We start from the raw sequence: 25,876 nt of genomic DNA on the forward strand, positions 1-25,876 counted from the left end.
TTGAAAAGATGTGAATACAGTTTTCTCTCTCTTTGAAGGTAATCAAACAAGGACCATGCAAAGCCACATTCATATATATATATAGATATATAGATATCTATATATATATATGTATAGAATGAAACAATTGTGTTAAAAAATGGGCTAACGTTCTTTGCAATCATGAAAAAGACGTTAAAAATGCATTTTACAGTGGCTGTATAAGCAAAAAACACCGATTGAAAAACAGACATAAACTATACATGGTTGACTGTTTTTTTTTCTCCCACAAAAAAATAACTTAAAAAAAAAAAGACACATGTTCACGTGCTCCCCCAAAACTGAGCATTCGGACACATCTTTTTTTTTTCTTCTTCTTCTTCTGTTTTTTTCTACAATCATGTCATGTCTTCTACACATCATGTAGGTGTACAATAACGCTTTTACAGTATTGTAATCACTACAGATCGACATTCTGAATTAAGAAATGTTCTCCGCATTTTTAAAAAAGGCTGCGTTTTACAGTGCATAGCTGTAACAAATAAAGAACTTTGATATTTACATAAAATAAAAATATTCCTTTTTTTTTTATAGTATTTGTAAATACACAGCTACAATTCTCCGTTAAATGTAGACAATGATGTTACCTTGAGAATTTCACCAAACTCTTTGTTTGCGATGTAACACCGGATCCAAACACCAGATTGAAAAGGGAAAAAAAGAGGAAAGAATAAACAAACAAACAAACAAGAAAACAAAAAAAAAAAGACCAACAACAACAACAACAAGAAAAAAATTAATCTGGCCAAACAAGCTGCGTGTTTTCACTTCCTCCCCCCAAAAGAATTGTGGGTATTGTAGTGCTTGGAGCAACAACAACAAACAAAAAAGAAAAAAAAGAAAGAAAAACAAAAAACAAAAACAAAAAACAAAAAAGAAAGAAAGAAAAAATAAAGTTCTTTTTTCTTCTTTCAGCAGTAGAGTGCACCAAACCCGTGCAGATTCTGAGGGTTCACTGGCTTCCCAGAACGCAATGTCTCTTCCCAGCTCTTCAGCAGCTATGTTCATGTAAACTTTATTTTTGATATATTCATTTATATTGATATAGGTCTATAGACTTATTCTTATATACTCTTTGACAGAGTGTAAAACTTCTGGTAGTCTCGTCATCAAAGGAGCGAGAAACCACCGTGAGGTATCAGAAGTCCCTCTTTGTGACAGACAGCAGGTGCCACTGAACAGGTTACCTTCTCAGGCTGTGCTGGGCCTCCCTCAGCAAACTGTCAAAATCCATGGAGTCGTACTTGCTTTTTGTGGAGGCTGGATCGAAGTCGTCTGAATGGGAGTCTGGAAATGGAGCAACAAGGATGTGCGTTTAGCGTGAGGCGGAGCTGCATTTCTTAGAAGTTGCACATAAAACAACAGAGTTCACCTTTGTGTTCTCAGAAGTGTTTGCGGTCAGGGCTCTGGGAATATTCTGCACTTACGGTCACGTGCGGCTCTAAAGTTAAACCGATAGTTTCTATGCTTCCTGTGTTTTAGCAACAGACCAATAGGAATCACGCCGCAAGGACAGAACGCACTGCTTTTCTTTATTTTTTACACAAAGACAGCAGATGTTTCCGTCCATCTCTCATAGCTCCTGTTTTTCTCGATCAACCTGATAATACATAAAGAGCATCTTATCTGTGCCAACAGACAGCTTCACAAATGGGGCCCCCCCAAAGGACTCGGCAGCACACACCTAGTGCTTTGAGAAATGGGAATGACCGTGGCAGCTGGGAGACGCCGGTTTGATCTAATGCAATGGCCAAGGGCTGGATTGTGTCACGCTGCACACCTTGAGGGATGAAAAATACCCCGCTGCTCTACTTAAAACTAATGGACAGTGTCTCTGAAAAGAAAAAAAAAAGACGAGAAGATGGGAAGAGGTTTGGATACCTCGCTATTAAAAGATTCTCCCTTCCTCTCAATCTCTTATCCCGTGCTATCAATATGGGGGCTGACCAAAATAGCCCATTCCTGACAAAGAGGTTGTCGAATGAAGGCCTTTCCATTCCAGCAGACTGATTAGTCAATCTCAGTATAATGTCTAACCTCAAGGCTTCAGGATTAGCAACTGTTTCTCTGTGTGCCATGCACTCTTTTAAAAGGCTAACGGCTTCAAGCGCGTGCTTTGAAGATGTAGAGTAACCGCCTCATTTAATGGGAAAACTGCTCTTTTTCTCTTAAAATGACCCGCTGACCCTCTCGTAGCGTCGCATTTTACATTTCTGACCTCACACATTGCTTCCAGAGCAGTCAATACTCATCTTTCACGTTGTCTCCGAGTGGAGCAGATGATCTTTTGTGTTTGTGCAGTACTTAAAATAATGGGGCACATGCTACTTAAGTCCCAACGCTGCTTCGCTTCTCAATTGTCGCCACCTTTTATCAAAGTGCATTTCTTTCCTTTTTTCACATGTCAGAAGCGGGGCATCACACCAGAAGAAGAAGAAAAAAGCCTAGATTTCACTGATAAGCTTGCATTATTTATCAAATGCGTCACTGCGGTTCGGGTTTCTGATTGAGATTCACGTGTCGGGCCAGTATAGAAGCTAAGCATGTTTACTCTGAGGAATAACTTATGTTGAATGAGTTCTGCTGTACTGCAGTCAGCTACATCCTCCACACTCTCAGCAAAGGCAGCAGATAAGCGCAGACAGAAGTAGCTGGTAGGTAGGCAGAGAGCTGCTGAGGCGGCCCCTCCCCCCAATGTAAATTATTGGCCCCTAAGTGCCGCATCAAGGATCTACCTCGTTTCAGCACCACAACAGCTGGCAGCAGATGGACTTTAAAGCGAGTGGAGGGGGTGGGGAGGTTGTGGGATTTCACCTTGCTCCCACTTTCTTCTTCTTCGTCTTTTTTTCTTGTCATTCTTCTACAACATCTCGCTCCTACTAATTTCATCTAGCCCTGACTTGTCTTATTAATGCGATTCCCACACATACGTGAAAACACACAAGATCTGGTTTTAAGCTCAACAAAGTAAAAGCAAGCATCTCGCGTCCACATGAGTAATGGAGTCTGCCTCGTTTTGCTTCAGATACCGAGGCTACTCGTCGGCATGTTCACAGCCGACCTCTGAACTCTCTTTGCAATCTCGAGGCTTGAACGCCTGGCCGGACACATTCTGGGCTGTAGGAATTGCTATCAGTGCCGAGATGGGTACGTTTTGATCTGGAAGCGTCACTCAAGGCTTATTCGCCCTCCCTCCCCACGTTCCGCTGACAGTCTTGCGTGCATGCAAATGTACAGCACGACCGCAGGGGGCTGATGGAAAGAACAACAAAGCTGCACTCACCCAAGTCTGTGTAATGTGATTTGCAGAACTGCTTTTGTCCGCCGAAGCACAGCTCGAACTGGGGCTCGTTTGACCTGCGTAAGGTGTGTCCATTCTCAAGGGCGGCAAAGGCGTCACAAGTGTAGCGGTACGTGATGAAGCCAAAATTGTCCCTGGTCAGGAATAGAAAATAAACACGTCAGAGTGTTGCTGTGGGGCAACAATGACTCAACGAGGGTGGGGGTGGGGGCGGGGCCTTGTCGGTCATGACCATCGTTCTATTTATATGCGAAAGACAATCAATAAAGGTGCGTCTTTCAGGCTCCACGGGCCTAAATGCAGATGAATCGGGAGACGCTCTCAGATTGCAAAAGCTCTGTATTTGTCACCAGCCTTTGCTGTAAGTTCAGCAGTTACAGTAGACCCCCCCCGCCCCCTCTACGGTATGCTAAAACAACACTAAAGCCAAGATAGGACACAGATTCACACAAAGACAGAACATCCTGAGGCCTTACCCATCGTCCCTCAAGTTCACTGCGCATTCCTCTATTTCACCGAAGAGTTCAAAGCGGCGCTTCAGCTCCGTCCGGGTGCAGTCGGACCTCAGTCGCCCCACGTACACCACTCGTCTCTCCTCCTGCTCGTTAAGAGGACAGACAGCGCAGAGGGAAAGAGATTAAAAGGGGGAGTCTTGTTTTTCCTTTCCCCCTTCTCCTTTCTTCACCGAGCACCTAATGAATTGGTCTTGATCACTCCTGTGGATACTGCCGGCGACTTTGGGGGGCCCCCCCTGTTTTTGTCCCTCTTTTCCATCTGTCTGTTGTGTTCCCTCTGTGATTGGTTCAGCCTGCTTCCTCTTATCTGATTGAGTTGCAGTTTGGAAGCGCCTTCAATCTGCCTTGGCACTACAATTCCTCTTTCTCTCTGCAACTCATCAAGCAGAGGCAGAGCGATTTTTATCAAATGATGCCATGTCTTAAGTTTGGGGCTGCTTCTTCCTTTTTGTGAAGTCTAAAAATAAAGCAGTGGGAGTGACTCAGCTATATATCACAGAAGCCTGCTTCTTTCTTTCTGTTTTTCTTTCCAGCTTTCGGGAGTCCAACTCACAATACACAGCAAACTTGGCGATGTTCCCTAAATGAGAGGCCTGTTAATATTATAAGGTTATTCATATCCAAGAGAGAGGAAGCATAAAGAGCAGCAGCAGAGAGCCTCGGGGCAAAAAAAACCCCCCTGCTCCCTGAACCTCAGAGGACGTGAGGGTCATAGTGGAATAATTCAGGAACAAACTGCGCCAGGCTGGCTTTTGAGTATTTTAATTGCAGCTGCTAATCATATAATACAGTTGAGGCCCGAGGCTATCGTGTATGACTGGTATTATTTATTTATTCATTCATTTACTTGCCATTACTGGGCAAGTCCATTGAGGCCTGTTGGAATTCTGAAAGCTGTCTTCGGGGCAGTAGTGACACGTATGGAAATCGGATGCCTGGCGCTAAACTCAAAGTTCACCTTTGCTCATTTGAGCTGCAGCTGAGGAAAGCAAGTAAAGATTAACCACGTGTGGCTGTCCTGTGCTTGTTGCCCTCTTTAATGTTGCACACTGTTTGGAGGCTAAAATGTAGAGTGTAGTTGCTGACGGCTGATAAACAAGGCGGGTTTGGCGTGCCCGTCCCTTTGACAGCTCGAGCTTTACCGCTGGGAATCTTGCGTCTCTCCATCGCCGAGATCGTTCGAATTACTGCGCCACCTAACGTGTGCTTTATCAACGGGTGGTAGCAGCGCCATCCCACTGGAAACCCGAGTAATTTCACACTGAGACAAGGAGAGTGGAGATAAGGGCGGAGAAACGTGATGTTCACTGAATCTGCATGATTTTTTTTTTTTAAAGTAGATACAGGAAAAAGAAGAGATTGGAGTGGAATTAGTGGCTATTTCCTTCTTTTTATTTAAAATTAAAGATCCTCTCCTTTTTTTTTTTTTTTTTTTTTTGCTCTCTTAGTTTTCATCTATTTTAACATTTTTGCCCCTGTGGTGTGATTAATAAGAGTCGACAGTGTTTCCAGACGGTAGACGTTAAAAATACACAACCCAGAGATAAAGAGGAAGGGCCTGTCGCCTGAATCATTCAGGAACTCACTTTGTATGTATTCTTTCAGCACGCACACACACAGGGAGAGAGGCGCACTGTGGCACATGGCACCGGGCTGGAGGGCTGTGTCATCCCAAGTAATCTGTGCATGTCTGTGGGAGGTTTTTGTGCGTTGTGCCACAGCAGTGATTACATGTGGTCTTTTATCAGCTTTGTTGCAGGAAGACCCAAAGTCAAGCATCAAACCCCACCCCCACCCCTTTCCCCCTCAAAAAAAAAAAAAAAAAAAGAAGCTACAGAGGGACTGTGATGGTAGTTGTGTCAGCTGACTCACAATAGCTTTCTGCCTTTGTCTCTCTCGCTGCTCGGCCCTCTCGAACTCCTGCTTCTCGTAGTCCCGGCGGTACTCCTCCCTCTTCAGCCTCTCGTGCTGGTACTCCTCGTAGCTGTCATACCTGTGGAGACAAGGACATATTGCGAGATCACTCCCTCATCCTCTAAATTTGCCCTTCCCGTTGATGCTTATGAAGAACAATCACCAATATTTGGCGCGAAGAGAAGGAGACAGAAACGTTAATAAGATGTCTTTTTCGCCACCGCCACGATTGCGAAGCCCGCGAGTGAGGCCCGCGGGAGTGCCGGCGAGCAGCGCAGTCGGGGAGCCGAGCAGCTGCAACTGTCAGCACAACTTCACATGTCATTACTTTCTGCTTAGTTAGGGCTTCATCAAGAAGGAAAGTGCAACTTTCTCCCCCAGCCTGGAACAGTACGAGACGTGTCCGTTAAGTTTTCGACTGATGAGCGACTCTCGGGCTTGTCGGGTGTCATTAGGCGCGTGGGTGCCAAATCAGCTCGGAGCACTGGGATGGTGTCAGTCTGTCTCTCTGTCTCTGTTTCAGCACAGCGCGAGTACATCTCTGCATATGAAATGGTCCCCTCTGCAGTGGCTCATGCAAAACTACAGAGGCAGTAAGTTGAATAAGTGGCATTATACAGCTGGGAGCGTCAGCTCGCGGGTGCGGCACGAACGCGCATCAGTGTGATTCTTTTGTCACTCGTCTAATAAAACACGATCAATTAAACATATTTGCCCTGCATGTTTGTCACCCCCCCCACCCCCCGCCATCCCCCAACCCGTTGGGACAGGATGCTCCTGAGGCCCAGCTGTGGAAAGGCATTCACAAAGAACTCAAAGGATTTCTGAGCGGTGACAGCAAAAAGTGGTGCTATGCTTTCATGCACGCCATTAAGAAATCGTAAGAAGAAAAAACACACAGAAAAACCAAACATTTGTCGTGACCCGAAGCGTGTAACTAAAAGTTTTAAGCACATAACAAATTGAAGGTTAAATGACTCATTTAAAACAATCACCTTGGCCTGCGGCTCAGAGGAGATCGAGGCTGGGGGTGGGGGCTCTTGTGATTCCTGGAACGAAAAGCATTCAAATCTGTGCTGTGACGAGACCTGAAGGGAAAAATAAAGTTAAAAGTCACTTTTTTTTGCAAAAACAAAGGATACGCGTTCATATATTTCTGTTTACTGTTGCAAACGTGTGACATTTGGTTAATTTGCTTTTGCTTTAAGAACTAAATTCACCTCTTAGAGATGCACAGGGCCCATTAGTCTGCATTAAAGAGCATCGTCTCCTCTCCTTGTGCTGACCTAACACAACCCTGGCCTCGGAAAATGTGCTTGATTTGCTGCAGGATTTTTATACGCATCTGCGCTAGCATACGTGCACGTGCTATCTATGTTGTATGAAGACGTGGTCAATACTTATGGCCTTAGTGGCCTCACTGTGGAGCTAGTTTCCCTACACTGCTCGAGCTTCTGATGCTTAAATATTTAAGTGCTGCTGAAGAAGGAAGACCTGAATAATGGAAGGAGAGAAGTTTGGGAAGCTCAGTGAAGCAAAGGAATGCCAGTTTGGAAAGATCAAGGATCTTAGGCTGCGAAATCTTAAAACAGTGAGGAGGGATTTAGAGAATTATTTCTCTGAAATTCTGTTTATCTTCTCCTGCGTGGAACTATAACAAGCTTACTGCTCTGTCACGTTCAAACTCCAATCCCTATGCAGCGTTTTCAGAAAGCTTGTCAGTGTCAGATTTTGATGCAACGCCTTGAGACTATTACTGTATAATTTGTGAGCGAGAGCGAAGAACAAGGGCCCGAATAGAATAAAGTGATTCTATTGGCTCCGCGGAGTAAACTGACCTTTCAGTAATCATGCAAACAAACTGAGTCACAGCGGTGGAGTCGTACACTGGGAGTCACTCAATGAGCCGCTCCTGACAAACTGAATTTATTCACATCCCTCTCGGTTACTCCAGTTTGCCTCTGTTCTTTCACCAAAAGAACCCAACCAGAATCCCCCTCGGCTCTGATCAAAGGGAAGCATGGGAAATGTAGTTCTCCCAGAAAGCTATGATGATAGGAGTCTTTTTTAGAGAGGGGTTTGGAGACTATATTCCCACAGACTGGTTCTCGCTTTCATCTCTGGGGATGTAAAAGACGAGGGTTTGCCACTCAGTAAAAACAACAGCTGCCGCTTAAAACAATAGCCCGAGCATCAAACAAAAAACGGGAGCATGCAAGGGAGTGAGTGAGAAGGGGTGGGTGGGTGGGTGAGAGTGTTAGAAAGACACTCAAATAAAACTCCCTGCCTAGAGATGAAAACTCACACTGTTCAAAAGTCCAGTGCCTCTGGCACCTTTCATGTTCTGTTTTTTTTCTTCTCTTTTGTCCTTTGTCTGTTAGTTAAGGGGGGGACCATTCAACTAATCTTTTTCCCCCATTGTCAGCTCAGATCTAAGTGTCACCTGGCATAAAGGAATCATCTGAGTCGTGTAACAACTGCAATATGGTTTGAATCTATTCCATCACAGAATAGCAGGAAGTGAAGAAATCCTAAAAAGGTCAGGTCACGGTCTATCAGAGCCAGTTTTTTAAATATTCTGAGTCAAAATCACATGCGGAAAGGGAAAGTTGAAGGGTGTGACCATGTTGTTTTAAAAATGGGCATACAAGGTGGTGTAAACATTTCTGAGAAGTGGTTTCCTGCTTGCTATGAGTCCTGTTTAAACTGCATAACTTTGAGGTGGAGCAGCCAAGTAAAAGAACAAAAAAGGGAGGAGGGGGAGTCTGGGGAAGAGACCGATAACTTACCAGGAGGACGGGCGTCTGTCGGGTGAGCTGGAGAGAGAGCGCCTGCGGTATCGTGAAGAAGAGCTGCGGGACCCAGACTGGGAACGGGAACGAGAGCGGGACCCACTGCCGGCCCAGCAGGAAGGTCTGCTGGGTGACAGGAGCAGGGAGGAAGGTGGAGAGACAGAGCCTCGTGAAGGGGAGCAGCTGGATGGTGGGGAAGAAGAGGGAGAGCAGGGGGCGCAGTCAAAGAGTAGATCCAGAGGGGTGCCCTCCCATGGAAAGAGGAATCGACTTTCACGGCTCTCGTCCAGCTCTAGTTCGTCGTGGAAGGCCAGAAACCCCGGGTGAAGGTAGCTGGAGGCAGGCAGCCTCTGGGGGTAGCAGTCATTCTCTCCCCCCTCGAGGGACTGAGGAGCTGTAGCATTGTTCGTTTTGCTGCTTGATTCTTTTTCCTGGCTACCCGGGCTGTAGAGGGCTTGCAAAGGGTAGCCAAAGTGCTTGTTAAGTTCTGCTCGGATTTCCTGGTCGCACAGGAGCTTTCGGCTGGTGGCGCAAAGATTGTGTTGGTCCCTGTCAATAGTGGCCTCTTGTGAGGGGATCTGAGCGGCTTGTGTGAGGGCGTGCTCCCCTAACCCCCGAACCTGGCCCGCCTCTCCATCCACAGACCCAAAATTCTGCTGTTTAGCCAAAAAACCAGGTGAAGCTGATGATGGAGGAAATGATGAAGATGACGGTGGCATGGCTGAATCCCTAAATTCCACATGCCTGCTCTCCACTTTGCCTTCAGCAGGCACTGGAGCATCAGTGGCACCTGAGGTGAATGTCATTTTCACAGCTGTGGTTGTGGTAACAGTGGCTGAGCCCCCATCCTTCTTATTACCAGCTGTTGCCTGGCAATAGTCATGGTCGCTGTAGTTACGGGGCGTTGCCCGCTTAGTGTTGCCGGTGCTGCGATACTCCTCAAGGCCGCCCCCCACTGCGTGTTGAGTGACGGAGTAAGGGAGGGTGGTGGTTGCTTTGCTCAGTTGGGCGTAAAGCTCAGTCTGTTCAGGACCCTTCCTGGTGGGGCCCCTGCCTGAGGCACCTGGGGCCGGGGCCAGAGCGCTGGGGCCCAACTCACTCAGCCTGGCTCTTTTGCATGCCAAGGCCGAGGAGGAACATGAAGACAACTTGGTTTTGAGAGATGCTTTGAAAGGATTCTCTTGACTGGCTTTGTGTGGGGGCGTGGTAGGTGGTGTCAAACCTGCGAGGGGAGGAAGAGACACAGGTTGGGTTGGGAACAGTAAAATGAAAATGGAATCATAACGCAAACCTCCCCACCTAGCCCCTCCCTCCTCTGCCTCCTCGCCCACACTCCTCTATAAACTCCCGGGTCAGTTTATGGACAGTGGACACAGATACATGCCTGATTAAAATATTCACTTTCCCTCGGCCTAATCCTATTTTATTGCAATCTTGACAGATTAATGTAATGCTTGGTGTAACTTGATATGGCTGCACTGTAATACGGATGACTTGCCATTCTCTACCTCGCTGACCTTGAAAAGATCCCTTTTCGTGGAAAAAAAAAGAAAGAAAAAAATATAACCCCGGAAAGGACAAACGTAATGCATCTGATAGCAGGCAGGAAAAAAATTAAAGTGAATGTATCATATCTCTGCCCGCTTCATAGAAACGTCTGGTTTCATTCCGATGAATTGGCCGCCGTCCCGCGCCAAGACACTTTTGCGTGTGTGTGTGTAGTCTCAAAGAACAGTTGTGTGTGTGACGCAGTGCATGTTTAAAGATTAGCCAGCACCATCCACATTTTCTGTATGAAGAGAACTGGATGTCACCGCTCTTAATGTTGCCTTAGCAAGCCTGGTGGTGGATCACTGGAAGCACTGGGAATAGGTTAACATTCCTTTCAGATGGCATGTCCCTATTGGATGTGCCCCCCGCCTCCTCTTGCTTCCCTCTCCCTCACAGATTTACAACCAGACAGATGGCAGTTATATGGGAAGTCCTGAGATGAGCCCACTTTATAGCATTGTTAATGCACTCACACAAACAGCCGACACCATTACTCTCGTTCTCCCCTTTCCTCCTCTTCCTCGTCGATCGCCCCCTTTTCGCTTTAGTTCGAGTCTGCCGTTCCGCCCTGTTCTCTCTTCCCGTCTGCCACCTTCCACCAGATCAATCTCTCCTTCTCCGGCTCTGTCTCCCTGCATCTTTTCCTGTTTTTATCTTCCGCAGAACAAATGTGCCCACACACGCAGGCACACTCATCGCTAACAGACTCTCACTGGAGTCAAACTCAGGCACTTTGAAACACCTACGCTCTCCCCTCTTCTTTGCCATTCTTATAATGCAGATCATTCTTCCCTTGCTGGCGAATTGCACCAAATGACAGCTATTAGTATCAAATCCCGTGTTAGGATGTGCACCAGAAAGACAGCCTGGCAACGAGCGTGTGGGATCGCAAAACATAAATGTGCATGTTTCGGCTGTGTTTGGAAGGCCTGATCCACCAGCTTATCATCCTACTTATTATCTGGATGTGCCTATAAGTAGGACTGCAAGCGCCCACTCCCCTTCCTCCCTTCCTTTCCTTCTCCCTTCTCGCTCTCCTCTGTCTCGTTCTCTCGCTCACTTTTCCCCCCCCCTCTTCCCCAGTCATGATAGCGAGACAGACATATATTTGCATTATGCCAATTAAATGAGCTTTGGAAATGAGAAAGGAGAGACGCAGAGAGGGAGAGTGGATGCTACACAATGCCTGAAGAACTTCTGTTTCACCAATCAAACGCCATCTGTCCAAAACAACGTACGCACGGGGTCATAAACTAGGAGCCATTAGCGATAGGCGGAAATAAATCAGAATTAGATAAAAATGTGCCTCTCAGTCAAACTTGCTAGTGATGGATGATCTGCAGGTGTGAGCACCAATCATGCGGGCCCCGGAGAGAAAGCGGTGGCGCAGCGATCGAGGCAGAAAGAGGCAAGGTTTTGGGGGGGTTTTTTGGTTTTTTTTTTATAGTTCTATTTTCTCGTCCAGCTGCAAATTGTGAAGGGACCTCGGAGCGAAAAACAACTCCAGGCTTAAAGAGTTGATCTGGCAGTAAGCTAGGCAAATAACAACACACATACCACCTCTGTGTCATGAGATACAGTAATTAAAGACAACACAGCCGTACAGGGTAAATCTATTAGCTTGATAGAGATTAGGTCTGAACAGTCAGATCCCGGGGGGGGTTGCTCACCGTACCTCTCCGAGAAGGGTCAAGATAACATGCAGTCAAACAGTCCAAACCTCACTATTAATAACTACTAATCATCACTCGAGTAGGTACAAAGTGTACAAGTCCTCACAATTAAATTTATCTTTCTTTTAATGAGTGGTTACTGCTACTACAACTCATCATAAAGGCATAAAGTAATAAACTACTGGAAGCAAGTCAAGGAAAATTCCACCAGCGCATGGTCAACCTGCCTTGGGAGTAGAAGGTGGAACCGCCCACCTGGTAGACTGCCATTTGATTATCAGTAACACCACCCTTTATCTCTATTGTAGTGGGATGATTCTCTAAATCTACGAACGACGTGTAAGTCCGAACCTAAAAGCTGACAACTCTGCTTACTGGGATCTATATCCATCTGTCTCGTACAGCGCTGAGACTCAAAAGCTAATCTCTAAGTGAGAAAGGCGCTCAGCAGCCCAGAGCTTTCTGGACTAATGACTTTCCTGCTAATATTCAATCCTACATTTTCCACAGAACGGGTTTAAGTCAGGTGAAAGGCTTTATTTGACCGTGCTTATAAAATGGATGTGTTGGAAAAGAACAGACGGCTTAGATTTGGCCACAGGTCAACAGACTCGCCTACGTGCAGTAAAAGCGGAAGAAATATTAACTGCGTTTGATTGCCACAGAGATTAAGGGGCATTGCTCTTTCCAATCTTTAGGTCTCAACAGACATCCCCCCTCTGACCCTGAAAGCTTATCTACATAAATGGGTTAAACAGCACTTCAGCTAAACTGAGAAGGACGGGGGATACCTCTGGAGGTTTGGTTTTCCACCCCCACAGGAGCTAAGTAGAAGACAGGGGGTATTATGAGGACCATTTCCCTTGCTAGTAAATAAATAGACAAAAGGGCCAGGGCTGCTATTTTGTTTTATTGACCTTAGGTAATTAATCGTAAGAAAACGTGGTAATTACTAACATCATTGACATAAAGAGCGAAAGAAATGGATGACCTGCAATACTGCAGCTTTTCCCCTCACATTTCCGTCCCTTTTGTCTTTTAAATACCAATTACATATAGTTTTTTTTTCTAATTTAGCTGAGCATAACTCAATAACACGGAAGGATGAAGTGACTGATAATGAAGAAATATCCCCAGTCTGGCAACATCTACGCAGCTGCCTGTGTCCACAGGGAATTTGAGTAAAGAAGGCGCTGATCATACAGGCAAAACTCAATTACACAGCAAAACCCAATGAAAACAGCAGCCATCTGAATTTTCCCTGCCACGTGTAGGCTAAAGCTCCTTTTACTCATACACCGCTTCCCATTTAATTTGACCATGTATGAACATGTTGGTTTCATGTACGAATGAGCCTCCTGGTCCCATTACTGCAAAGGTAATCTTTCAAATTTGGACCTCATACACATTCACGCGTCGCTTTCACGACTGCAAAACGCCCCCCGTGAATTGCTCAGCTCAGTAAAACATGACTTGTTAAGGAGAACCAGTTGAACAGCACAGGAATAAAATTAACGTGTGCGTAATAACGTAATAACAAGACCCCGTGTGATTGGGGCAGGGGCAGATTTCTCAGCAGCACCGTGCAGCGCGCAAAGCTCCTGCTCTTTGCGAAGTTTTCAAACACCTGACTATACTTCACTCGTGTCCATGCGGACCATACGTGCAACGATTCCTTTGCACTTCTTTGTCACTGTCGCGGTTATGTCTGAATGAGCTTTAATGCAGCCGTGACCTACGTCTAAATGACAGGATGCCATTACTTGAACAGATTGATGAAGCCAGCATAGTTGTGTATTCTGCGCCTGGAGAGGGCTTGAGTGAGCTGTCAGTCAGAGAGCATTAGGATCTGGTGGAAGGAAAGGTATATTAACTCTTCACTAACAAACCAGTGGGAGTGGTAGGGGAATGGGAGGAGTTTGCTAATAAAAGCCGAGGAGATTGGAAGACCTAATCAATACTTAGGCGCATAAAATTGATCTCCTTATGTCTTCACCTTGAACTCTGAACTGTGATGGAACCCGAAAGGAATTAACCCATTACTGCCTACCACAGCTATAAGTACTCGGCCGGTCATTTAAAAAGAATTTATATTGTCAGAAAAAGTCTGCTTACCTGGGGTTCCAGCAATCTCCACACTTAATGTGCGTTCAGTGGTTTTGTTCTCAAACGGTGATCCCTTGTAGTCACTGGAAGACAAAATAAAACGTAGAACGTCTTACTTCACAGGTGAGAGTAAGACTAAAGAAAGATGTAATGACCTAAAGAAATGGAAATGAATCACAAAAATGCCTCAGGTTGGATGCTAGTCTATATAGCTTTCTTTGATTTTGTCTTTTTTTCTGTAGTTTCGATGTTGCCTTTTTTTTGCCTAGAATAATGTGGAAAAACTTCTCACACTTACTTTGGAGACTCTGGGGTCAAAGGAAGTGGCAAGGTGGTTGGTTTGGCTGCAGAACACAAAGGAGCATGGGTAATTATTAATCTAAGTATAACACTCATGGTAGAAGAGAACAGATCCACAGTCTGCAACAATTAATCCCAAATTGGCTCAACAAATGCAAATATTACTACGAAAAAAGAAATTAAAAAAAAAACACCCATTTCTAGTTAGAAAGCCTTACTATGGAGACTATTGTACAGAGTATATCTTTTTTTAGATTGACCCCATTTAAAAAATTTATTCTCTTAGGATAGACTGTTCACTCTGTGAGGCAGGATGAAGTGATGGTACGTGTTTCACAGGTGTCTAGACACAGACACCACGCTCAAGACAACAAACAGATCGAAATGGAAAAAGACATACAGAGAGAGAGACGATGCCACAAACAAGACACATGACAGTGGGTGAGCCCCTCCCTAGACAATAAAGTCATAATCGCATGCACCAACAGCAGAGGAGGGGGGAGAAAAGAAAAACAAAAAGAAGGAAGAAAGGAGAGTCAAGGAAGCTTGTGCAGTTGCCCGAGGCTCTGGCCGGCTTGTGCTCCAGCTAAGAGAAGTGTGGCTTTAGTAGCGCGATTCTAGAGAGCAGCACCGGGGCTCTGAGTCTAAATGTACATATTCAGCACACTCAGCTCAATCAGCCAAAGATGATTCAAGGATTGGCTTTGCGAATACAAGACGTACAGTAGCAAGACATGGCTCACCCCTTTTCCCACCCCCTCCTTTGTTTTTTCAAAGACAAAAAAAAAACCCCACTCATTTTTGAAAATTGAAAAGAGTGCCTCTGCGACTAGCAAAAAGCATTGGCGAGCAGGCTGTTTTGCTGTCATTGTTGTTGATGCCCTAACAATGACTTGTTAGATTCAAATTAGGACAGGGGGTTAGTCGTGAAATCAAACCGGGAAGTGGTTAAAGCAAGAGAGGGAGAGAAGAGAGCAGAGATAAGGCCAGTGGGGGGGATGCAGTTCATGATTACCTAACAATGGGTGGCCCTGGTCATCGGGGTGCTCGCTGAGTGCCTGCATGTGTGGGTGCCCTTGCCCTTGTATGATGCAGGGAGGGGTGGGCTCTGCAATGCTAGTATCTGGGAGGAGTGGGCTCGGTGGGCCCTGTGAGAGCACCGCTGCGGGGCTGCCCATGACATGGTCATCATCATCATCATCACCATCAACAACAACACCATCATTATCATCATCATCATCATCATCATGGTTAACATCCTCCCTGTAGCCCCCCTGGCTTGGCCACCCCAGATCTAGTCCAAAGGCAATGTCTAGCCCTGGATCTGGCTGGTTAACCCAGCTCTCTAGGTCAAAGGTGAGAGGTGACAACAGGGGCCTTGAATCAGGCTCCTCAGCTTGACTTACTCCCTTGTTTCTATCATCAGTGGTCCCTCTGAGCTCCTTCTCCGCCTTAACCTTAGAAAAAGCCCGGGCTGGACTCTCAGACCTCGCTTCTGCTAATTTGCTCTTACTGCTCCGTAAAGGGGTAATGGGAGTATGCGGGAGGACACGGGCCTGATACTGAGCGGGCCTGTTTTTGGAGGTGAGCAGCTGGCTAAGTAACGGGTGCCCCGGCTTCTCGTCTCTTTTCTTTATAGTCACTGTGATGTGCCTATGTGGCGCACGGCTGGCACTGTTACTGTTGCTACGGCCTTGCCTGCCAAAGCCCTCACGAGCCTGAGTGGCGCCTGCAGCCTCTCGGCAATGCTCACAGCTGTGACTCGCCTCTCGGGGAGGGAGGGAATAAGAGTGCATATACCTAATAAACCTAGCGGCGGCCAGGCGGCCCGCATCGCCTGGCGGCCTTCCTTCTTCACTGGGCGGCCCATGCTCCAGTTTGGGGCGGGCATGGCCGCAGGCGGAGCTTCTGTGGCCAACAGGGATAGTAGCACCCTCCGACTCCTCAAACCCGTCATCGTGAGCGCAACGCTGCCACTTCCCAGCCCCAAGACCAGCCATACTACACTCGCCTCCAGCCCGGCTCTCACCTCGCTGGTGATGCTGCTGTGGCGGCTGCTGCTGCTGCTGCTGTTGATGAGACGGCACAGCCGGCTTCTTCTTGGAGGTGGTAGAGGAAGAGGAGGAAGAGGTGGAGGAGAGGGAGGAGAACGAGGAGGTGGATGACGAGGACGGTGAAGAGGAGGAAGAAGAGGCACCGAGACCCATGCCACTCTTGTCCCTGCTACTAGCACCCCCCCAGGCGCTCTTGGCTTCGCTGGCTTTGGCGTGGAGGAGGATGTCATCGGTGGCGGTTAGGTATTTCAGCAGCTCGGTGCAGGGCCGCCTCACCGGGCGGTTCTGTTGGCTGGAGCCCCCTCTTGCTTTGCCGTTCCAGGGGCTCTCCGTCTGCGGAGGGACGAGCAGAGAGAGAGCGAATGACTTAGTTAGCTCCAATAAAAAGTTTTGCACAGTGCAGCTGATCTAGTTGCGAGAAATGTTAAGTATTTTATTTGAAACAAAAACAAAAGTAGAAAAGAGACGGAGGCATGGAGAGCCTAACAGTGTGACTCAAACAGCTCGAGCGCAGTGGTTGCCCAACTGTCTAGGAGGCGATGGTGGGAGTGCTGTCCGCCCATCATTTTAATTGCGTGGCCCCCCGAGCGCCACCGCGCCACTCTGTACGCACACCACGTCCTCCGGGAGTCCTCATTCGCTCTGCTCCAGAAACGGATGACTCAAAGACACAGTATGAAAATAGACTCTGTGAAGAAGGGTTGACGCACTGCATGTGCAAACACGGTACGCAGAGCTAACATATGTCTGCGCCGCATTCACCACACAGTGAGATACAGATGTTCTTTACATTGTGATGATTTTGTGCATGCGTTAAAGCATAACAAATGCAGATTTCAGACAGTCCTACCGAGCAAGAGAACACAATTAAGTTCTATATGCTGATATGACACTGAATGCGCAGTATGCCACATTCTTGCGTGAAATGCAAACGGGTGAGAGTGAAATAATCCCATTTTTTCATTTAGCAGAATTCACAAAACCTGTGATACTTACGCTGACTAAAATTAAATCTTAATCAAACCCACCCCTATAGAAAAACACTCTCTTCAGAGCCATCTAATGAGTACATCAAGTCTGATATTTTGATCTTGTCAAGGCATCAATCTCGCCGCAAGAGCCCCTGTCGCTGCTTTTTTTTTTTCCTTTCTTTTTTTTTCCCGTCCTCCAACAGGCACCATACCAAGGCGGATAAGTGGTGGAGCTAATGAGACAACGGTGCCGACGCCTCGCCTGGAAAGCCCAACAGCAATCAGCCTGTTTTCATTACGAGATGGCCCCCTGGGACAGTAGACTGCTAGAGCAGAAGTCTAACATCTTCTAAAGGCGGCCACCAAAACAGGCAAAAAAAAAAAAAAAAAGTGAGAAGGAGGGAGGGTGAGCAAGTAGCGAGAGAGAGCAAGAAAAGAGTGAGAGAGATAAACAAACACAAACAGGAAAAAAAATGTGTGTACGGGAGTGAAATCAACAGCGTGTGCGTGTGTGTGTGTGTGACTCCCTACCTTGACGACGGCAGGTGGTGGTCTGATCCGGTGGTTGCTGCTGGCTGCATGGTTCTGTGCCTTGCCACCTGTGTATTGATTATAGCTGAGCTGGGAGTTTGCGGGTGCCAGAAGGAGTTTCTTCAGCTGCGAATGGACCCAAACAGAACCAGAAAGGTGGTAGAGGAAGAAGGAGGAGGGGGAGGAGCGGGGAGTCAGCGTGGGTTATGCAAATGGCACCTTTTAATTCAATTCGACTTTATTTAAACAGTGCCAGTTTACGGCGGCAGTCATTTCAGAGCACTTTACATTGTAAGGTAAAAGATTTACAATGGCAGCCTTTCAGTTACTTTCATTTTTTAACTCTCCAGTTAAAAAAAGGCTTCTTTTTTTTAACTTAAGTGCATGCTACGTGACATGAAAAGTCAAGCCTCTTTTTTTTTTCCAGTGCAGGTGTTTTTGTGTACACACCACTAGGCTTCTCTAATGTGATTGAATAAACACGCTCAGGCATTTGGCTAAAGGTCATTTGGAAGGGACCAGCATGGAATAAAATGGACTACAATGTCACATAACATAACATTTTAGGTCAAAGCCTATAAGCTAGAGAAAAACCCAGATGGCACGAACGTGTGTAAAAATAACAGCACCAAGGTAGGCCGAGTTCTTATTTGTGGTGGTGGGGATGGGGGTGTTTGCCAAAAGAGATGACTCCGGCACAAGGGGATTAGCCGAGACCCTGCTGAGAGCAGACGAGATGAGATAGATTTCCTTCCCCCCCGACTTTCATTACGTCCCGGCTTGATTTCAGGGCCCGTGGCACTGTGTCAGCCGTAGTTGTCCCCAACCACAGCGTTCGTATCACTGAACTGGCGCCACGATAGCGCTGTTATGTAATTAGCGCTGAGCAGCAAACACACTGATCCTTTCCACTCACTTCCCTCCTACTTGCATCTGCATCCCGGCATGCTGCGACTGCACATAAATGAACACATTGTGGCAAATACGGAGTGTGAAGTCAGGTAAACGTCACACCGACAAATGACCGCTACTGGGGTTCTGGTCTTGTTGAGAAGTCTTATCTGATGTGTGCTTTGCACTGCCAAAAACGTGCGAGTACGTGCGAGACCGGAGGTCAGGTCTTGGGTATAACTCATGTCTGAACTGTAGGATGGTGCTGGTGTGAGAATCGTGATAAGGAAGAGCTGTAGCTGTTACCAGGGAAGGCTCCTCGGGCTCTGGGGTGCGCGGTGAGCCGTCGGGAGAGGAGGGACAGCTCTGGTCACTGGCATTGGTCACGTCCCCATCTGCCAGGGCCTCAAACGAAGGCAATCCGTCCTCATCCACCGGGATGCTGTCCAGGGTCTCTGTAAGCACTGCCAGCAAGTTGGCCTCATTTTCTTCATCTATCTTCTTAGGAGGGGGGGTAGAGGGGTGGAGAGGGGGGGTAGGGGGTGGAGAGGGGGGAAGACAGAGACAAAAAAGAGAGAGGGGAGGGGGAATGGGACATTTTAGTCAGAAGAAGAAGTTGCATCCCTTTTTCTTTATTTCGGGGAAGTAAAGGTGGTGGGTGGCTTTCATTGTTAATATAGAAAACATTTGTTTTTTCTCGTTTTTTTTATTTTTATTTTTGTGCAGCAGCTGAGCTCACTGCGTTCTGGCAGCCTTTTTTTTTTTACAAAAACACAAAAAACCCAAACAAAATTTGCCTCATGTGCATGTGAGTCAAGCCTGTCACTCATATTTTAAGTGAACAGCTTACTGGACCAAAATAATATCTCCCCCAAGAAACCCATTACCAACGCTGACAAGTAGCAAGTATCTGGGGGAAGACAGCAATGGGTTGGGGCAGGCTGCGGTATGGAGGGGTTTATGGTGTGTGTGTGTGTGTGTGTGTGTGTGTGTGTGTGTGTGTGTGGGTGGGGGGGGATAAAAGGAAACAATGCGCAGAAGTTCGCTCTTCTCTCTCTTCAGCCCACAGCTTCGAGAGTCGTCGCTTGCCGACAAGATGTTTGCGAGCGGCCCTCAGATAAGGGGAAATTACGACTTGCCAAAGCTAAATAAATCTGATTTATTTAAAATTGCTGGTGTGACAGGCTGACATTCACAATGGGAGGGAACTCAGCTTCAACACTTTGCTATAAATAAAGCTTGTTCTTGCTACTCGAGCCCCCTTTTTTGAAGTACAGGAGAAGTTGTGCGCTCGCAGCTTATAAATGTGTGAGGAGTAAAGACAGAGAGATGAATGCATGGAGAAGGCCTTGAGGTGGGGAGGGTGAGGTGTGAGCTGCCAGCTATTGACCGGGGATAATAACGGCATGCGTGTCGGAAAAAAAAGACAGAAAAACAAAGAAAAAGGAGAACGTGTATAGATCAATGTTAAGACTGAGAGTAATGCAGCTCACTTGACAAAGGGGAGCGTGTGAGTCCATGTGAGGAACGACTGTGTCTTTTCGCTCTCTCGTTCTCTTTTGCATCGACAAGTGACAACAGGAACTTAAGGTTCCAAGGCCATAAAAACCCCACGGGGCTTCGGGACAGCAGAGAGATAAACAGCCTCATCACCCTGGGACGTTCTGTGGCCAGCCCAACAAGAGCAAATCCTTTCAAGCACGCGATAGGATTCACGTGGCTCGGCGATGGCACGCGGCCATCATTACGCCGGGGGTAGTCGCCGGCCTCTCAGATATCCACGCTGTTCCTCAGAAAAATCCCACATGCGCACGCTTCTATCTACCCTCACTTATTTAACACAATTACACACACAGCATGGACGCCGCTGTTTTGGATCCGCCGCCGAGATAGCGGCCATTTTAATGCCTCAACCCCCACCCTCCCCTCCTCCAATTTTCATTTACAGATGACACAGATATCTTGGACGTTCACTTAGCTAGCTAACAGTGAGGAAAACGTTAATCTGATGTTTATTGAGTAGATTTTCTCCTAACAACACGAACACTCAGTCATTATTAAAAAATGATAAAGGGGACATATTTCACAGAGATAACGCGGCGTAGGCTGGGGCTGTGCTGCATTGGCAAGCACATGCTTTGCAGGAAATTGCTCTGTATGAGGTGGCGTGCTGTTTAATTACTTTCAAGAAGCTTCAAAATCCACTGTGCTGGAACCCCCGCGCTATTGAAATGCTCACCGTTTCCCAGCATCCCAAGTTATTACCTGAGCACTAAGCGGATAGGTATTAACTGCTGATAAAGCCGGAGCCTTGGCTTAACCCAAACGCACATCCTAGCATGAGAAATTAAAATTTAGGAGCAATTTCAGATGATCAAAACCGAGTCTTTAATGAACTGGCCTTCTGGTTAGGCACTCATTAACCATTCAATCAATGCTCCGTTTAAGGCGTGGCTTTATTTGCCTCGCAAGAGCGACTTTAAACCAATAAATCTATATTGGGAAGAAAGTGCATTACATTAAATGTTGGGAGAGCTGTGCAGGCTTTGTTATGTCATGGTTTGAAAGGGATTGGGGCATTTCTGCAGACTCAAATGTAGTCCTGTTTAAAAAAAACACACACACACATACACACAAAAAACCCTCCACCAATTGGCAGACTCCCACAGGTGCACTGTATCCCCAAAGATAACCCAGAAGGGACTCTCGTATTCTGTAAGAGACACTTGTGAAAACCCTGAGTCGTGACGATCATGCAACAGCCACTGCTGCGGCTCTAGTGGAGGCACTCATAGGCCAAGTGGGGATTTGAGAAACTGGGGTAAAGAGCAAACCTCTGCTCTGGAGAAAGAGAGAGAGGATGATCTAATGCCTCCGTCCACGAGGACGAGCTTTTCCACGCCAGCTTAAAGACCACACCTTGTGCACCAGAGTCAATCTACTGGCAGCGACTCTCTGGCCACTTGTTTATTTATAAACAAAGTCTCCATGTGGGTGGACCTCAGAAGCTATGGCACCCAAAGGGGGTAACACCAGCACAACCTAGCACCTTGCTGACGGCCCGTGTCCGCTTATATTGATTACTACAGCAGCTGCTGAGAGGGAAAAGAGGACAGAAAGAACAAAAGAGAGGAGAGAAAAATTGTCTCGGCGGGAGCACTTTCTCGTCCATCCCGCTTAATGGACCTCACCGAATTAAAGAGATCTTAACAATCCTGGGCTAATTGTGGGATCACAATATATTAACCCCACTCCAATTCTAAAGGGTGCCATTTTGCAGCAGTTTTATTCCAAATGCTTCAATTAGCCATAAAACATGCTGGCAAGTGCTGGCAGAGCTTCTCTTTACCCCCCGCTCCTCCTTCACCCCAGCCTCCCCCGCGCTGGAGCAAAGAAAGCCAACTTCAGTTGTTCATTATTAGGTGAGGCCCTTTTGTTATCAGACAGGCTGTCTTTGAGATTGTCCTTGCCTTTAACTCTTTTATTGAGTTCTACAGCACAGCATTATGTTCCAGGAGATACTATTCACACGGGCTGATAACGGAAGGTGAAGGTGCTGCTTTAGACAAACACTCGCTCCTGCACGCCGGGGCAAATAGCCAAATGAAAATCTGCTAATTGCTTCCCGAGGATTCCACGCTTCTTAGCGAATTTGCCAGGGATCAAATTTTAACGGGGGCAATGCGTGATTTACACGTTTAAGAAGAACCTAAAAGTGTTTTGAAAGTGCCAGAATGACAAACCTGGTGGCTGAGTAACATCAGGACGGGGTTTAGACGGGCTAAACAGCCCCTCCGCAATCTTGAATTGAGAAGCAGAACACGCGACAGACACTCTGGGTGCGCGAAGATAAAATATCTCCCATAAAATGGGTCATCTAGTATTTAAAGTGCTGTTTATTCTCGCTGCCTCTTCCTGCTCTTTCTTTCTGTAAATACAAGCACGCCAACCAGTTAGCGCAGACAGAAAACGTGCTTAATAAATTGGCCACAAAATTGGGTGGTAGGGTTAAAGCTACGCCCTGACAATTTAATTGCTTTGCTCCATCTCCATCTTTGTTCTCCCCACCACCACCAACTCTGCTCCCTTCTCTGTCAGATTTCAAAAGCGTTCCCTTGGATGAGGTTAAGCTTGACACGGGCCAGACCTAATCATGGCACAATCAGAAACTGAAGGGTGTGTGTGTGTGTGTGTGCAGCATGTGGGGTTGTGGTATCAAGTCATCACATCTTGACTCTGCCAAGAGAAGCAGCCTTGGATTTGATAAACAAATAATGTCATTCTGTGTTATTACCCCCGGCCCCCAGATTTCAGAGGAAATAAATCAAAGTCAGGCTTGCCGTTAAGGCGTTAGTCAGGCCTGACACGTCGGCTGGTCACACAGGCACAACATATGGCAGCGGGGAAGGAGAGAGAAAGGAGAGGCAGGGAGGGTGAGGTACAACACGGCGCGCGGTGGAGAGACAAATCATGGCAGCCACCAGAGACGTCTGGCCATTTAGCATGAGCTTACTGAGATGGAGAGAGGGTGATTATGGCCTATACGGAGCGATGAAACCATACATAACACTGTTAAGTTCCTGTGAGTGTGTGTGCGCGCGTGGCCGTCTGCGCGAGCGAGGCGGCGGTGGCACACAGTCTGATGGTGTTCCAAATCATAAAACTAAATGTTAAACCTCAATTGTGGTCAGGGCTGTGAATGTTTCACGACATGTAGCTGCGAACTGAACACTCTTGTCATTTTCCATGTGACTAGAAAGTCAACAGAGCATCTCGTTATTCAGAAACCATTTCCAAAGCAAATGATCCTATGAAGTAGATATGGTGGCTCTACATGTTCTGGACACACACCCAAAAAGAAAATAAAGAAATCATAGTACTGGTAGTATAAAATCTTTTGCTTTCTAAATGGAGACAAGCTTGTCCAGCCTCGGCACCAGGCAGCTGATTTTAGCCTTCCCCGTCCTACTTAGCTGTATTTCCATAACTGGTCTGGATAATCCTTTTTTATCGGGCACAAAGTCACTATTTTCCATTTAAACAAAAACGGCAAATGAGAGAGTGATGTCACAGGAGTCGACTGCTTAGATGCCAGATGCCTATCCGGGTTTAGAAGGCTACGTGAGTTATAAATCAGCGAGGAAACGGTTCGAGCCATCAATAAGGAACAGGATGTGTGTGCGCGCGCGGAGTTGATGCATCTCCGGGGAACCATTTGAGACTGTTACAGCACTATCAGATGAGTTGATGGGGGAATGAGAGAGGAAAAAGGGAAAGTGAAAAGAGGGGATATCTTTCTCTGCGTTTGTGTGTGTGTGTGAGACAGAGTGAGCCGAAGAGAGAAAGAGAACTCTTGTTACACTTTTTGACACAGGCCAGATCCGATTGTGACACCTACCCAAGGGATGTTAGCAGTGCTGTTCTTTCTGGTTCTGTGACGGGGAAAAAAAAAATCCTTTGACTGGTAACCTTGCTGCTCAAACTCACCACCTGAACTCTGTCACACATCTGCTGAGATCAGCTGTCACATGCCTTCAGACCCGTCAAGCCCTTTCTGTCTAACTTTGGGTCACGCGGTCTCAGGGTTTGTGCCTTTTCGCAGAAGCGCACGTGACCCGGAAAGATTTGCAATCTTGCAAAAAAAAAAAAAAAAAAAAAAGCATCTCTAGAGACAATGCAAACTGCCGTCGAGACGCATTATTTATGACACCACCGTAAAAGAATCCAGTAACCTCTATCTAAACACGTCGTAAAACGCACGCACGCACGTCTACATATCACACATTCTCGCACAGCTAACCAAATAACAGCTCGCAGGAGGCTCCGGTTTGTCCCGGTACAGCCTCCCCATCTACAGTCCTGCCCCAAGCTGCTGTTGTTTTCCTTCTACAGCCATCCAACAGATGGTCCAAGCAACCGTTTGCTAACACCACCAAATCACACACCATCATAATGATTGGACACTCTTTTGTTTTGGCAGCTACCTCCCAATCGGCTTGGCATGTGGAAACACTGATTGCTGTGATTGCTCTGACTGTGCCTTGCTCTGACGGCCACAGCAGGAGGGAGAGCAAAACAGAGATTTGGAGCTTCAAATAAGGAATATTCAGCTAGATGCAGAGATGTGATGAGGAATGGTGCTTCTCTCTGCTTTTTCCCCCCCTTCTCCTCCTAATGGCATGCAAATAGCTATTTGCTTAAGTCAGCAGCTCTGAATGTGCACTACTAAGCAAGGGGCCTTTGAACCTACTGTTACACTGCTGATAATGTGTTGGAGGAACACAGGGAGGGGGGACAGAGTGAGCGCAGAGAGGGGCAGAAAAAAAAGAAGCAGACACAGTGTTTCCACTGTCCATCTTGCCGCTACATTTCCTGGCTGGAATGCAAATCTGTCATCGGCTGTCAAGTGCAGCTATTCATAAAACAATTACATACAAAGAGAATGCAGGCCACTTCAGTTCTGACATTTACACAGATTTGAGAACGAACCAGAGTTTGTTGTTTTTTTTCGCAAAGAAGACTCAATGTTATTATCCTCCGCTGACACCACCTTTAGACACACACGCACACGCGCGCACCTTCACAATGCAGCTCCCTGACCTTTCGGGCCCTGCCGAGCCCATCGAGAGTTCGTGGCGTTTCATTTGTCATGGTAATGTCTTCCTCGGAAAGACGCCAACTCGAGGAGAACCAGGATGGAGTGGACAAGATATAGTCGTCTGCAGCGTTTTCAAACCGCAAGACGCCTCGAGGCGTGCTCCTGTGTCACTATCCCGCTGAGCATCTTTGCGTGCGCGTGTTTGTACACACGACAGGGGACCCTATATCGGAAATTTATGGTAATTGAAAAAGGCCCAATCTTTTGGGAGGGGAAAAATGCAGTCAATTTGATTCCGCAGCGCAAAAAAAGGTCACCCTATTCAATTTGCACTCAATGCCATATGTGGCACGACAGGGAAACACCTGAAAGCAAACGATCTTATCGTGGCCTCGCAGGCTTCGCCACTTAACCGCCGCATAAAGCTATTTGCTGATTACTAAATAAACGCATTATCTTTCACTTTGATTTTTGCTTGCGCGCGCAAGCCGGCGCCTCGTCGCTTTTGGATTCAGGTAGAAAGCTGCCACTGCGGCGTGTGCGCCTCTTATCCGTGTCGTGACTTTGCGAGCGTGTTATCTGAGTGTTTCTTTCTTCTTCTTCTTCTTTTTTTTTTTGGCCTCGCACACGTTCCACTGCC

At 46.8% G+C, this 25,876-nt stretch overlaps 1 protein-coding gene across 4 annotated transcripts in view; it reads right to left on the bottom strand.

The window, feature by feature from the left end:
• Positions 1 to 224: 224 nt before the first annotated feature.
• ppargc1a (peroxisome proliferator-activated receptor gamma, coactivator 1 alpha) overlaps positions 225 to 25,876 on the bottom strand; it is a 36,090-nt gene continuing 10,438 nt past the window's right edge. For 2 of the 4 annotated variants that reach the window (XM_006804126.3, XM_087837598.1), the window contains exons 3-13: positions 18,945 to 19,139; positions 17,748 to 17,873; positions 16,221 to 16,578; positions 14,190 to 14,235; positions 13,901 to 13,974; positions 8,559 to 9,783; positions 6,765 to 6,857; positions 5,728 to 5,848; positions 3,817 to 3,938; positions 3,323 to 3,474; positions 225 to 1,326 (exon numbers count right to left, since the gene is read on the bottom strand). In XM_006804126.3, the coding sequence (XP_006804189.2) occupies positions 1,223 to 1,326; positions 3,323 to 3,474; positions 3,817 to 3,938; positions 5,728 to 5,848; positions 6,765 to 6,857; positions 8,559 to 9,783; positions 13,901 to 13,974; positions 14,190 to 14,235; positions 16,221 to 16,578; positions 17,748 to 17,873; positions 18,945 to 19,139 (2,616 nt within the window). In that variant the 3' untranslated portion in view covers positions 225 to 1,222. The remainder of the gene's footprint in view (positions 1,327 to 3,322; positions 3,475 to 3,816; positions 3,939 to 5,727; positions 5,849 to 6,764; positions 6,858 to 8,558; positions 9,784 to 13,900; positions 13,975 to 14,189; positions 14,236 to 16,220; positions 16,579 to 17,747; positions 17,874 to 18,944; positions 19,140 to 25,876) is intronic. The other 2 variants (XM_006804127.3, XM_087837599.1) reach the window with 2 other exon arrangements.

This window comes from Neolamprologus brichardi, chromosome 3, assembly GCF_056152115.1.
Source record: "Neolamprologus brichardi isolate AB-2024 chromosome 3, ASM5615211v1, whole genome shotgun sequence".
Taxonomy (NCBI): domain Eukaryota; kingdom Metazoa; phylum Chordata; class Actinopteri; order Cichliformes; family Cichlidae; genus Neolamprologus; species Neolamprologus brichardi.